Below are 15,481 nucleotides of genomic sequence, written 5' to 3'. Positions count from 1 at the left end.
GAGGGGTGTGATGGGGTTCGTCTGTGTGACAAGGCCATCTGGATTTGTGAGTTGGCGCTTCTCCCATCTTTATGATGGGAGGTGGTGGGGCATGTTGAAGCAAGGTAAGGTGCCCACCTGAACTAGGCCCTTCTCCTCCTGGATATTTATGTTTCGGAGACATCTTGGGTCCTTATGGAGATGGTTTCCGGTGGTAGTTTCACATCTCAAAGGGCAGCAGAAGGATTTATAATTGCCAGCTTTCTAAAAATAACTCTAGGAGGGGGTTCAGGGACCTATCTGCTCATCACCATGTTTTGGCCGAATCAAATACATTCTGCGAATGTGCAGCTTTCTCAGGTGGGCATTGTAAGGGGGTCTAGGGTCATCCTGGGTACGCGGCCTTACACTGCTAGAAGCTGTGCTGGAGTTTGGTCATGTCTCAGTGCAAGAGGTGTGGATGGGTCCTCACGAGCCAGAGGTCAGCAGTCCTGCCCCGCCCTGTCTTGTCTGCAAACTTGGTCTGCATTCCCATTTTATTCTATGGCATTTCCCCTGCAATTCTGCACACGGGGGTGGCACCACTGAATTGAAAAAAAAAAAAAGATTCATTCTTTTTTATCTGGTGCCTACACATTTGGGTATCAGAAAGTCTTGTTTTGATGTATGTTGCCCCCAAATACTAATCTGAGGAAGGTATAAAACCAAAAGGTAAGAGTGTTTAATTTGAAAGCTATTAGGGGCCAACACATTCCTCAATCAAAACAACAGGATGATTTATATATTTGTAATCAACTCATATTAAATTGATAAACACTTTAAAATGAGGTAGGTGGAATATTTTCTGAGATCAGGTGTCTACTACTTAAACCACTTTATTGATTTTAATACAGTTGACCCTTGAACAACACAGGTTTGAAAATGGGTCCATTTATACATAGATTTTTTATAGTTCGGTACTATAATGTATTTTTCTTATGATTTTACCATTTTTTCTCTAGCTTACTTTAAGAATATAGTATATAAATCATGCAACATACAAAATACGTGTTAATCAACATTTTGTGTCTCACTGTAAGGTGAGTAACCCCAGGTCAGTAAGGTTTCCAGTCAACAGTAGGCTATTAGTAGGTAAGTTTTTGGGGAATCAAGTTATAGGTGGATTTTCAACCGTGCGGGGGGGGGGGGTGCTGTCGCCCCCAGATGCCCCCGCCCTGTTGTTCAAGGGTCAACTGTAGATCTAAAACTTTTAATGCAAAGTAACTAACTTCTTAGCCCTCTCATTCTTCAGTAGCCCCTAGAAACAAATACTTGTTACATGTTTACCTGATATATTTCAGGACAGGCAAAGAAGAAAATAAACCTGCGAACTAACACTGGCCCAGCGGGACACACAAGGTGCCCTTCCACAGATGTCACGTGAGGGAAACCTTAGTCTTCACAGCCTGTGAGGCAAGTCCCATCATCTGTGTCTCAAGGCTGAGCCTGAGGCACAGGGGAGTTAACCTGTCTCAGTACAGGGCAGTAAGAGGCCCGGCCGAGCCGGGGCTGGGAGCCGGCCCCCAGGGCACCTGGGCTCAGCAGGAGGGAGGAGGCACCTTCCCCTGGCTGCTGCACAGACCCCCGCCCACAGCTCCCTCACTGGAAGTGCACTCAAGTTCATTCTGGCGTAAAGGTTTTTGGTATTAAAACTTCCTGAATGAAAAGGTCTGAAAGTAGCTTGATATGTAATACCTACCAATGCCTAACTATGAATAAGACCTTGAAATCATGAATAATACTCATTTAAGTAAAGCACACTCTTGTTCAGAAACTCACAAGAACTGAAATACATTTTTAAAAGCCCCAAACTTTATTTACAAAACAGGTTCTTTTGTTTTACAAAAATTACAAAAAATGACTCTGAAAAATAGAAATAGCGTCTCAGACTCTTGGGAACTACTTTTCAGCAACCAAGGAGTTGGAACTCAGAAGGTTTTCTTCTTTCTAAGAGTTGTAACGGCAACATCTATGAATGCTTTATGTCTTCACAAGAAATCCCACGGCTCGGAGCTGCCTTTCCTCTGGCGGAAAGGGCTCCGGTCAGGCCAGAGTCTGAAGGAGCAAGATCTTCTCGTTGATGCAGAATCTGTGCAGCACGACCATCAAGTTCTCGCCACAGCGGGACACCTGGCGCTCCATGGCCAGGCGGAAGTCCTCCTTCACGCCCTTGGTGATGCCCCGAGTGACCGTGTGGTGCCTGAGGGCAGCGACAGGGAAACAGATGGACACCACTTAGCGCCGGCATCACTGGTCAGTGTTTCTGGGGCAGGAGTAAAACCTGACTGAAATCTAAGTTTAAGTAAAAAAAATTCAAAAAGGAAGAAAAGCCCTAACCAAACAATCCCCCTACCCGTTCCTTCTCAGAAAGACATAAAACTAGAGACATGTTTCCCACTCAGTAAAAGGCTATTTTAAACATCTAAACGTCTGGTGAAATGCCAGCTGCTTTGCTTCTGGACTCTTGCAGCTCTGACACTACGCATCCCTGTGCTGACCTGTGCACGGTTCTGTCACTTTGGGCCAACTGGGCCCAGTGCACACGGCCCCACAGTTCGTGTCCGGACAAGGCAGCCGAGTGCACAGGCAGCAGCAGGGAGGAGGGAAGCCAGAATGAGCCAGTCACCACACTGAGCTGGGGCCGGGGGCTCTGTGCTGAGGCTCAGAAAGGCCGGGGGCTTGTGCTGGGCCACTGGGGTTCCAAGTGCGTTGCTCCCCGGTGGAGCCGGAACAGGACAGCTCTGCTAAGTGCTGAGCCCATCCAGACTCACGTCTGTCTGAGAAGCAGCGGGGGGAGTTGGAGGTCCCAAGACAAGAGTCTGGCAGGGGTGGGGGGAGAGAGGCTGACTCCCTGAAGAACAGCCAGTGCCCTGCAAAAGCCTACTGGGGACCAGATGTGGTCCACGTGCTCAGGAGACGTGCACGTCTGTGGAAGGATCAGTGGGAGCACGAGAAAAGTTCTAGCTACACCCGAAAGCTGTGCTGTGGAGAAGGAGTTCACAAAGGAAATCCCAGAAAACTTAAGACGTCAAAATGAAGAAAGGAAAAGAAAAATCTAGCAAAACTCAATGGGTTGTTAAAAGGAAAGGAGTTTCAACTACCAGGTCAGTAGTTTAGTAGATTAGACCAATAGAAGGCACCTCCATTCCCCACCTTGACTGCCTAACTTCCCTCAGACACAGTAGCAGGGATTTAAAATTAGATTTTTATGTATTGGCCAAAACAAAACTGTCGAAACCACTCTAAAATGTTCCTGTTGTTTTTTTTTTAAAACTTGTTTATTGTCATATAAAACAGTACAACAGAAGTCAAAAAGTTGCAGTGCAACAGAAGAGAAAACAAAACTCGGCTCTGTCAGACTAGCAAAGATACTACACGACAGTCTACAACGCCCACGGGCATTCGGACGAACTACGCCGACGGCAGCAGGGCCAGGGAGAAAACACAGTTCTCGGTGGACGTTTCTAGTGAAGTCGGCTGGTTAACTCAGTAATAAGGACGTGGCCTCAGTGAGGCTGAGCCCATGAGGCCCACTGGGAAGAGGCGTAGACCCACTGAAGCCACCGAGATCCTGTTCTTCTGGGTCCCAGACTGCAACCCCTGATGGGAGCCAACCCTTGAGCAACGGAGAATTACTGGTATTTGCAGACAACTAGCTAAAGGGCTTTGAAAGCTCAAAGTAAACTTTTCCCTTCGTGCTAGTACAAATATAATAAAATGTCGTGTCCTGCTGATCATGGTTCAATGGTATTGTTTCTACAGATAAAGCAGTACAACTCCATTATATTTCTATCAGTTTCTATCCCTCTGGTGAGTTTGGATGAAGAAGAGCATTAGTTAGCTTCTGTGGTTAAGGACAGGAGAAATCAGCTAATAAATGCAGCATACCAAGTATTTTCAGTTTAGAAAGGGAAGGTCTGAAAAATCAGTAAATGCTGTGCTAAGGCCCGGTTAGACCAGAACATCCACACTGCTCACTAATATGACAATCCACGAACAAAATTTACTTAAAATGAGCTCCGGCATCCTTAAATATTTATGACTGAATGCCTTATGTTTTATCAAAAGAGAATCACAGTCTAGAGCCTAACCTACGGTGTGCTTAATCTACACGGTTTTATATAACTTTTTTTTTCCAGATCCATAATGATTTTTAAATCGAACACAAAAACACTGGCAACTTATGGAAAAAAAATAAGAAATGTTACAATATTACAACCAGATGGTTTGCCAAGGAATGCAGAACAAATTAAAAAAATAAATAAAGCATGAAAAAGAGCACTGAGGAACAGAGAGCTGGAAACCATGGGCAGTACGACATGTTGACAAAACGGCACACTATGAGCAGGTGTTTTTCCACGTGGTACCTGTCAGCAGTCTGTATGCTGGGCTGAAGCACAGGTAAGAATTCCTGCTGCAGTAACCCCATGGGAGGGCTAGAAGGCCTTTAAAAAACAGCAAACAGCAGCATTCAAACACCCACACCGACTCACCCTGCACTGCAAAAACAACACGCCAGAGAAAATGCACAAGACTGGAACAGACTATGCAGCAACCCTTGAACCTCCACGGGCCCCCGGCCTCAGCGGTGTCTTTCGGGAGGATGGGAGAAGCTAGCAGTCCTCTCCCTGCACCTGCTGCTGGGGCACGTCCAGAGCATCTTGTTCCTGGGCCCCGAGCTCAGGCCACTCGAGATTTGGTGTAAAAGCAACCACCAAGGAAGAGGATGACGAGACGCAATTGAACAGCAGTGCGGAGAGGGGGTCACACTTGAGAAGACACATTTTTGAATCCAGCCTCCTTCACTCTCCATTCTGCTCATGCCCCCGCCAATCCCAGAGATAAACTTGTGGGCTTTTGATAACTATCTTTGCCAGGATTGAAGCCCCGAACTGAAGAGGCCCTTCCAGGACGACTAGAGGGGCTGGGAATGTTTTTGATCAAGAAAGGTTGAGCCTGAATTTCAAAAAGTACTGAGAAAAAGGAACAGATGGGGGGGGGGAGGGGAGGGAAGAAGTCTGGGACCCATGGCTTTACAGAATTCGAAACAAAGATTTGTGCACAGGACATGGTTTTTCCATTTTCACCCAGTCTAATGCAACTATGGTACTGCAAATATCGGCAAAGAAATAGTTCTCTATTTAAAAATACGTCAGGACAAAGCGTCTTTGTTCTGTTGGTCAGGGCCCGGGCGCCCTCAGGTTGGGACCCGCTAGCATCCGAGCAGACCAGACGGACTCACAACCTTACCCAAGGGGAGGGCTGTGCACTGCTCACAACACCTCTGCCACTCGGCTGGAGGCACCACCCAAAAGGTCTGCGATGGCGTCAGAGCATTTGTTTGGAACCCAAAGGGAAAAGGAATATAGATAGTTTTACTCAAGATTCTAGTCCTACCCCCTTAGTAAGAGCTCTCTGGCTTTATGCAGCTTGCTTCTCCCGCTGGTTAGGCATAAGTAATCTGAAATGCAGGCTTCAACTGAACTTTGAGACTCGCACGGTGAAGACTGGGCAAATTTCTAGAAGGTCAGCTCCCTACATAACAGTCCCTATTCTTGCTTCCAAACAGATAGAACAGCAGGTTTCCTAAGAGGCTTACTGGTCTTCTACAGGGTGTTAAAAGACATTAAAGTTTATACTGACCAAGGTGGGAGAGCCTGGAATTCTCTCCAAAGTCTTTAGAAATGCATGCTGTGTATCCCTGCCTTGCCCTAAACAACTCTTTACAGTGATATTATCTGGGTGTCCGAGAGCGCCTGCTTTCATCCCTTGTCCTAGAGGTTGTCTGCATGAAACCATGTCACTGTTGGGCTTGATACAAACTGGCTACAGAAGAAAGGTTCAGTATAATGAAGTTCAAGATCCAACTGTTGATTTTGTAACAGTCCATTCACTCATATTTCCACAGTTAAGCACTATCTGAAGTGAGATATCATCTATAAGCTTAACCCTAAGCAAATGTAGTTGATTCTAAGGCTGTTCCTATATTATGATAATTTGTACAGTAAACGTTAATGTGAATTAACTAAAAAGTTATTAATATTAGGTATGTTTTATATATGCAGCCTCAAAACCTAGAAATCTTTTATTGTTAAGCCCACAAAAGGGGTTACCTAAGTTCCCATATCAACAAGTCATCTTTGTTCTTGACCACTGTTAAGAATATTTTTACCATGCAATTATTTGGCCCCTAGTTTTTATTTGCAGTCTTAGGGAAGGGAATGGAGATGGGAAGATGAGCATGTCCAGCCCATCTTGCCTAAGCCACCTAATGCATAAAGGTCTCGTGTTTTCAAAAAACAGCACTTGTTCTTTTAATTTAGACGTTTAGAATATCCATTAATACTATTTACAAGACAAAGGACAAAAACCCCACTTAATCTTCCCATTCTTTAGAATGGATTCCCTAAGACCCTCTTCTCAATAGGAGTAAAGTAATGTTTGCGATTACACATATCCACAATGCACATCTCATGCTTCCCTCTCAACATTTCTAAGGCTCTACAAAGACAGAAGGTGTGGATTTTTGCTCTCAACAACTGAAAACTCATTCATTTTGCAATTGAGAGAAAAAGGACAAGGTTTTCAGCCTTAGCAACACTCCCTTCTCACTCGGGGCTCAGTCTCTTGCAGTGACTCTGACTAACGGCCATGCTGAGTCTCCAGGACGCAAAGGAGGAAGTATGAAAATAAAGCTACACGTGGCATTAACAGCACAGAGGATCTATTACCCAAACTACAATGAGTACTGAAGGATAGAAGCAAGATTTATGAGCTATTTAAAAATCATAAATGGTCATTAACTTCATCTAGGTGTGAGAGGGCACTGCCCAAGAGCAGGCCCCCCACCACCATTTCTTGGGGCAGGGGTGTTTTTCTTAGAGGCACTAGACCCGGCTAGTTTCCCTTGCACTGTGCAAGCAATGACTGCTTGGGAAGCCTTCAAATAAATACTAAAATCCAAGTACAGTTTATAAATAAAGTCTGTAGCTTTTCCTAATCCATTACAACTTTAATTAAGCATGGCTCTTTCTTAATTAAAAACATTTATGTCTCACCAAAAATTTATAGGATTAGCCTGTAAATTTTGGAAAGGAAAAGATACCACGAATGAGACTTCCGTTTAGTGAAAAGGTTTCAAAAGTGACAGAAATATCCCAATTTAAACAATGCTTTATCAGAAATGTAGTTAAGGAAACACCAAATTTCAAAAGGTACCCAGAATCAAATCTACTCTCAAAAACAGGGGCCAGGTTTGGATTCCTTTCTATGAAGCTTCTCAAAGCTACAGAAACTTACAAATATTTCCTACAAGCACATGAAAGGTGAGCACTTAGCATGGGACAGCAAGACAGCATACTTACTTGATCAGCATTCCTTGATTGGGCAGTAATTCCAGATGAATTTTCCCACCTTCCTGAGTTCTTAAGTAGGCGAATTCCTCCAGCATATCGATATCTGCAGGCCAGATTCAGGTTAACCACGTGCAGAAACAAGGTGCCCTGCTCTCTCGGAGGAGGACCGGGCTGGCAGGGACCGAGTGACTTGCCCAAGGCCACCACGCTAACCAGAGTCAGTACCGGAACCCAGGCCGGTCTGATTCCCAAACTGACGATTCTTGTACCAACCGGACCACCTCGTAAAGATAAATATGTTTCTCCTACAGATGCTAATTAAACAGATTCTATATGATCATAACAGCAAAATCTTTTGTTTTCTTAGTAAGAAATGAAAGAGGCAGTGGGGGTGCTGGATCCCCGGAAACGGCGCTTGGACAAGGGCAGCACGTTCCTCACAAGTCGAAGGTGGTCTTTCCCTAACAACAGTGTGAAACACGACACTCCCTACGGCCGAAAGCAGCTGCTGGGCCGGGCCGCACGTGTGGTGGGTTCTCAGTGGCAGTTGTAACAGCTGTGACACGGTGCTCTAACAGCTGACCCCGGGGGACAGCCAGTGCCCCCAGGAGAGGCCCCACGAGGCCCTGTGCTGACAGATGAAGGCCCATGAACTATTCTATTCTCTGGCCTCACCAGTTGCTCTGGGCCTCTCGGGAACCTGAAGGCTATTGATGTGGGCATCTCGGGTACCTGCCTAGAAGTGGATGGAGGTGCGAAGTGGAGCTGAGCTGACTGGTATTCCTGATTCCGTGCATCACCTCTGTGAAGCCTTTTAGGACTCTCATTGAGAACAGCTGCCACAGGCCCATTTTTAATCGTCATTCTTCCTCTCTTCCCCCCAAATACTGAAAACCAGTATTTCTACCTGGAATGATTCATTCACTCTTGTACCATGCATTTATTCTTTAAAAAAAAAAAAAAAGTCAGAATTTCTTATGCTCACACAGGAAAAAGGATACTTGTAACATAGTTGAAAAAATTCTCGTATTGGAAATTTCCTTGTTGGCAAATCTTACTGACAGCTTTCAAGAAAAGATTCTCTCCCCGTGGCCACTCTTGCTGAAGCAAGACAATCACGTGGCCCAGCGCCATGTCGTCCCTGCTGTCCGCGAAAGCTCGGAGCTGCAAGACAAGGATTTGTGCAGACATGGAAGGAAAAGGAAATCATGGGGTGATCTTAAATATACCAAATAGCACTTCCTGAAAAAATGCCGCTATATGAAAATGTCTGATCTAGGGAACAAGCAGAACATACACCTGCCACGCAAACAACACGACTGCCTTCTGAGGAGGGTGGGTCCCAACCACAGAAGCCTGGCTTCCCTCTGTGCTGGGAACAAGGTCACTGAGCATCCTGACAGGAGCTGGACACGCCTGGCAGGCCTGAAGCTCGACTTTGGGAAAAGGGCGAGAGAAGCTGAGTGGTTCTGTATGGCAGAGAGAAGGATTTGGGGATTTCTTTGAAGGGGGCAGTTGCTGGTAGAGGGTGGGCCAGAGGCGAGTAGGAGAGAAGGGTTTGAGGAGAACATGGACTGGGGAGCAGAAAGGCAGTGAGCAACAAGGAAGTGGCAGTGTGAAATGCAGAACCGGCCCAAGGACTAAATGAGCAGCTAGGCCCCAAATCACACTTCAAATTGTTTCTGTTGCCCCAAGGGATTCTGGCAATGAGTGAAGTCTGGGAATTACAGCCCTAAAACAGAGACCCAGTACTGCTGTTCTCTTGCTCACAAACCTTGGTGAAATGCACACTAAGGCTCTGCTCCACCTGCAGCCAAGGGCCTGGTGTTCTTCCAACAGCCTGTAAACCTTCCCAGCTCTGCTGGTGTTCATCTTAAAGCCTGAAATGCTTTCACCCCCCGCCCCACCTCACCCCAACCCCCCGCCCCGTCTTTAGGATAACAAACTCGCCATCCCTCTATGAACCCAAGGACATTTGTAATCTCTTCTTCTAGCTAATATATTCTGATATACGTTAATTCATAACATCTTTACTGACCATCTCTACGGGCAGGTTATTTGGATAACTGTCACGCTTATTGGTAAACTGCTCGAGGATGGGGATCATTTCCTACTCATTTGTGCCTAGTGCAGTCCACAGTTGGTGTTTGGTCATCGCTAGCCCGTGTGCTCTCCCCACGACACCAAGGCACTCCAGATCACCAGAACAGTGTTCCAAATTGAACTGCGTTCATGCTAATCGGCTTTCAGCTTACCTTAAAGCAAGCCAGCATCAGATGCAGGCAGAACGGCATGATAGCCTTGCTGGTACAAGGCAGCAACTTCAGGTCTGAACCTGTGGGCAAGAGTCCACAATATGTCTGTTATGAGCACAGAAAACAGCTTTGAAAAGCACATATTTAAGATGCTTTCCAAAAAAAAAGATAAGCAACAGTCACATGGTTTCAAATATAGTTAAACCACGATTATATTTAGTGATGGTGAAATTGGTTTTTGAATGATCTCTGGATTTCATTTATCAATCTTCTTTCCTAACCTTGCTTAAATACTTTTTATTACAAAACCTTTCAAATGTAGAAACAAACACAGGTGTTTGTAATACTGTGCTCAACACTCAGCTGTCTAAAATGTTAACTTTTTGCTTTAAAGATTTTAATATAAAGTATCACAAATTTAGTTGAAACCTCTTGTGCACCTTGTCAGCTGCCCTCTTCCCTTCTCCCTAAAGTAACTATTATCCTGAAGGTGCTGTTTTTCATTCCTCTGCAACAACAGGAAAGTTTTGCAAGTTTTCAGTCTACTACATAAAGGGTGTCATATGGTATGCATCCTTCTGCAAACTGTTTTTGATACTAATACTATAGCTCTCGTTCATTGATTTTCAATGTCTATACAGTACTCTGCTATTTACATATGTCACAATTCATTTATCCATTCTTTTATGGTGGGCAGTGAGATGTCCAATTTTTCACTATTACAAACAATGCTAAAATAAACATTCTTATATATATTTTCTTGTGCACTTGTGGGAAAGAAACTTCAGGCAATAGTTTTCAGACCAAGACCTTAATCCTTTCCTTTATGGTGTGTGCTCTTTATAACCTAAATCCTTCTCTACCCTGAGGATGAAATTAGCAAGAAATCATGGAGATCCTGTATATACCTATTTACATATGTTTATGTATCTAAAACAAAAGGTTCATGAAATACAATTTACCCTTTTTACAGGAGATGAACTCATTTTAGTAATAATATTATATTCTATCTCATTAAAAGAAGAAAATGGTTGAAATTCATTACCTGGGGGGGTGAGGACCCACGTTTGAAAAGCACTGATCTAAGGGATTTAACTAGAAGAGGTATGTAACTAGGTAATGAGATGTTCAACCTGGAATAGCTAAACTGGTCTCCACAGTGATGGTATGAGTTTATACACCTTCCAGAAGGAGATGGGCAATGTGTGTCTTCACATCTGACAGTACTGCCACTGTGAATTCTGACATGTCTGATATGGTAGCTTACGGTTTTAATCTGTATTTCCCATATTGCTAATAGGTTGAGAATCCTTTCAAACAGTTTATGGTCATTTGGATTTCTGCTTCTGTGAATCTGTTGTTCATATTCTTTGCTTGTTTTTCTATGAGGGGTTGGCTGGTTGTTTCTTACTGGTTTGAAGAAGCTCTTTCAAAATTTTGATTCTATGTGCTGGATAACTTTCTTGCAGCCTAAGGCTTATCCTGTCACTTTGATCACAGTATCTTTTGTTGGTATTTTAATTTTAATGTGACTAAATTTACTAATCTTTTCCTTTCTGTTGTGTGCTTTTTGTAGCCTAAATCCTTCTCTACTTAGAAGACCCAAATAATCTTTTCTTCTAAAAGCTTGAAAGTTTTACTTTCCATTTTTATTTTTTTTATTTTTATTTTTATTTTTTTTAAAGATTTATTTATTTATTTGAGAGAGCGAGAAAGTACATGAGAGGGGGGAGGGTTAGAGGGAGAAGCAGGCTCCTCGCCGAGCAGGGAGCCCGATGTGGGACTCGATCCAGGGACTCCAGGATCATGACCTGAGCCGAAGGCAGTCGCTCAACCAACTGAGCCACTCAGGCGCCCTACTTTCCATTTTTAATCTTAAAATTTAAATAATTATTTTGCAGTGTGAAGGAGGGATCACATTTTTGTTGTTTTTAGATTTGGATTTATTGCCCCAGTACCACTTATTGGGTAAACTCATGCTTGGCCCACCGAATTGTAATACCACCTGTTTCTTGGTTCTCTATTCTGTTCCATCCATCAGTCTCTATGCCAACACTACAGTATCTCTATTACTATAGCTTTAAAGTAAGTCTTGAAGTCAGCTAGGTCCAACCTTAACCTACCTGATTTGCTTCTGTTTCACAGACACACTTTCTAAAGGGGTCTGGGCTATCCCTTTTTTTTTTTAAAACCTCCCACGTACCTTAAACAGCTTCAATAATGATCAAGACTATCATGCTTTTGTCTTCTAGGAAATTTTAGTGTCCTAATAAATCTACCTACCAGTCACAAAGACCTTCTCTCTTTTTTTTTTTTTTAAATAAAAATGTTTATTTGAAATTATGTATTATGCCACATAGTTTACTTTTCTGTTACAAATTATTTATTATTTAAATTCAATTAGTCAACATACAGTACATCATTAGTTTCAGATGTAGTGTTCAATGATTAATCAGGTGCCTATAACAGCCAGTGCTCATCACATCACATGCCCTCCTTAATGCCCATTGCCCTGTTATTCCATCCCCCCACCCACCTCCACTCCAGCAACTCTGTTTGTTTCCTATACTTAAGAGTCTCTCATGGATTTTCTCCCTCTCTGAAGACTTCCCATTCAGTTTTCCCTCCCTTCCCCTATGATCCTCTGCACTGTTTCTTATATTCCACTTATGAGTGAAACCATATGACAATTGTCTCTGACTTCTTTCGCTCAGCATCATACCCTCCAGTTCCATCTATGTCGATGTAAATGGTAAGTATTAATCCTTTCTGATGGCTGAGTAATATTCCATTGTATATATGAACCACATCTTCTTTATCCTTTCATTTGTCAATGGACAAAATAGTTTGGCTATTGTGGACATTGCTGCTATAAACATTGGGGTGCACGTGCCTCTTTGGATCACTACATCTGTATCTCTGGGGTAAATACCTAGTAGTGCAATTGCTGGGTCAGAGGGTAGTTCTTTAACTTTTTGAGGAACCTCCATACCGTTTTCCAGTGGCTGCACCAGCTTGCATTCCCACCAACAGCGTAAAACGGTTTCCCTTTCTCTGCATCCTCGCCAACATCTGTTGTTTTCTAACTTAATTTTAGCCATTCTGACTGGTGTGAGGTGGTATCTCATTGTGGTTTTGATTTGTATTTCCCTGATGCTCAGGCATGTGGAGCATATTTTCATGTGTCTGTTGGCCATTTGTATGTCTTCTGTGGAGAAAAATGTCTGTTCACATCTTCTGCCCATTTCTTGACTGGATTGCTTTTTGGGTGCTGAATTTGGTAAGTTCTTTATAGAGCTTGGATACTAGCCCTTTACGTTATGTCATTTGCAAATATCTTCTCCCATTCAGTAGGTTGCCTCTTATTTTGTTGACTGTTTCCTCTGCTGTGCAGAAGCTTTTTATCTTGATGAAGTCCTAATAGTTCATTTTTGCTTTTGTTTCCCTTGCCTTTGGAGACGTGTCAAGCAAGAAGTTGCTGTGGCTGAGGTCGAAGAGGTTACTGTCTGTGTTCTCTCCCCAAAGATTTTGATGGATTCCTGTCTCACATTTAGGTCTTTCATCCATTTTGAGTTTATCCTTAGGTATGGTGTAAGAAAATGGTGCAGTTTCATTCTTCTGCATGTTGCTGTCCAGTTTTCCCAACACCATTTGTTGAAAAGATTGTCCTTTTTCCATTGGATATTCTTTCCTGCTTTGTTGAAGATTAGTTGACCAGAGAGTTGAGAGTCAACCAGAGAGCTGACCAGAGAGTTCCATTTCTGGGCTCTCTATTCTGTTCCATTGATCTATGTGTCTGTTTTTGTGCCAGTACCATACTGTCTTGATGATGACAGCTTTGTAATAGAGCCTGAAGTCTGGCACTGTGATGCCACCAGTTTTGGTTTTCTTTTGCAACACTCCTCTGGCTATCCCGGGTCTTTTCTGGTTCCATACAAACTTTAGGATTGTTTGTTCCAGCTCTGTGAAAAATGTGAATGGTATTTTAACAGGAATTGCACTGAATGTGTAGATTGCTCTGGGTAGCATAAACATTTCAACAATATTTATTCTTCCAATCCATGAGAATGGAAGTTTTTCCATTTCTTTATGTCTTCCTCAATTTCTTTCGTAAGTGTTCTGTAGTTTTTAGAGTACAGATCCTTTACCTCTTTGGTTAGGCTTATTCCTAGGTATCTTATGGTTTTTGGTGCAATTGTAAATGGCATTGATTCCTTAAATTCTTTCTTTTATCTCACTGTTAGTGTATAGAAATGCAACTGACTTTTGTCCATTGATTTCATATCCTGCCATGGTGAATTCCTGTATGAGTTCTAGCAATTTTGGGGTGGAGTCTTTTGGGTTTTCCACATGAACTATCATGTCATCTGTAAAAAGAGATAGTTTGACTTCTTCTTTGACAATCTGAATGCCTTTTCTTTCTTTTTGTTGTCTGATTGTTGAGGTTAGGACTTCTAGTACTATGCTGAACAACTGATGAGAGTGGGCATCCCTGTCGTGTTCCTGACCTTAGGGGAAAAGCTCTCATTTTTTCCCCATTGAGAATGATATTCACTGTGGGCTTTTTGTAAATGGCTTTTATGATATTGAGGTATGTTCCCTCTATCCCTACACTGTGGAGAGTTTTAATCAAGAAAGGATGCTGTATTTTGTCAAATGCTTTTTCTGCATTAATTGAGAGGATCATATGGTTCTTGTCCTTCTTTTATGAATGTGATGTATCATGTTATTGATGTGAATGTTGAACCAGCCTCGCAGCCCAGGAATAAATCCTACTTGGTCGTGGTGAATAATCCTTTTAATGTACTGTTGGATCCTACTGGCTAGGATCTTGGTGAGAATTTTGGCATCCAATTTCATCAGGGAAATTGGTCTGTAGTTCTCCTTTTTGGTGGGGTCTTTGTCTGGTTTTGGGATCAAGGTAATGCTGGCCTCACAGAACGAGTTTGGAAGTTTTCCTTACTTTTTTTTTTTTTAAATAGCTTCAGAAGAATAGGTATTAGTTCTTCCTTCAATGTTTGGTAGAATTCCCCTAGGAAGCCATCCGGCCCCGGACTCTTGTTTGTTGGGAGATTTTTGATTACTGCTTCAATTTCCTTGCTGGTTATGGGTCTGTTCAGGTTTTCTATTTTTTCCTGTTACAGTTTTGGTAGTTTATAAGTTTCCAGGAATGCATCCATTTCTTCCAGATCGCCTAAGTTGTTGACATATAGTTGCTCATAATGTTTTTTTTTTTAAAGATTTATTTATTTATCTGAGAGAGACACAGCGAGAGAGGGAACACAAGCAGGGGGAGTGGGAGAGGGAGAAGCAGGCCTCTGGCAGAGCAGGGAGCCCGATGCAGGGCTCGATCCCAGGACCCTGAGATCATGACCTGAGCCGAAGGCAGACGCTTAACAACTGAGCCACCCAGGCGCCCCTCATAACATGTTCTTAAAATTGTTTTTATCTCCTTGGTGTTGGTAGTGATCTCTCCTCTTTCATTCATGATTTTATTAATTTGGGTCCTTTCTTTTTTCTAAGTCTGGCTAGGGGTTTATTGATCTTATTAATTCTTTCAAGAACCAGCTTCTAGTTTCATTGATCTGTTCTACTATTCTTTTGGTTTCTATTTCATTGGTTTCTGCTCTAATCTTTATTATTTCTCTTCTGTTCGGTTTAGGCTTTATTTGTTGTTTCTTCTCCACATGCTTTAGATGTAAGATTAGCTTGTGTATTTGAGACTTCTCTAAATTTTTTTTTTAAAGATTATTTATTTATTTGAGAGAGACACACAGCGAGAGAGGGAACACAAGCAGGGGGAGTGGGAGAGGGAGAAGCAGGCTTCCCGCTGAGCAGGGAGCCCGATGTGGG

The 15,481-nt window shown here is 42.9% G+C and overlaps 1 protein-coding gene across 3 annotated transcripts in view; it reads right to left on the bottom strand.

The window, feature by feature from the left end:
- Window positions 1-1,177: 1,177 nt before the first annotated feature.
- The window catches only part of INTS10 (integrator complex subunit 10), a 41,658-nt gene continuing 27,354 nt past the window's right edge, over window positions 1,178-15,481 (bottom strand). Inside the window, exons 14-18 of one of the 3 annotated variants that reach the window (XM_035003902.1) lie at window positions 9,629-9,708; window positions 8,375-8,537; window positions 7,383-7,476; window positions 4,386-4,463; window positions 1,178-2,218 (exon numbers count right to left, since the gene is read on the bottom strand). In XM_035003902.1, the coding sequence (XP_034859793.1) occupies window positions 2,062-2,218; window positions 4,386-4,463; window positions 7,383-7,476; window positions 8,375-8,537; window positions 9,629-9,708 (572 nt within the window). In that variant the 3' untranslated portion in view covers window positions 1,178-2,061. The remainder of the gene's footprint in view (window positions 2,219-4,385; window positions 4,464-7,382; window positions 7,477-8,374; window positions 8,538-9,628; window positions 9,709-15,481) is intronic. The other 2 variants (XM_035003900.1, XM_035003901.1) reach the window with 2 other exon arrangements.

Source organism: Mirounga leonina, unplaced genomic scaffold, assembly GCF_011800145.1.
Source record: "Mirounga leonina isolate KUSES-001 unplaced genomic scaffold, KU_Mleo_1.0 Mir_128, whole genome shotgun sequence".
Taxonomy (NCBI): Eukaryota; Metazoa; Chordata; class Mammalia; order Carnivora; family Phocidae; genus Mirounga; species Mirounga leonina.
This window is presented reverse-complemented; position numbering and strand designations above follow the sequence as displayed.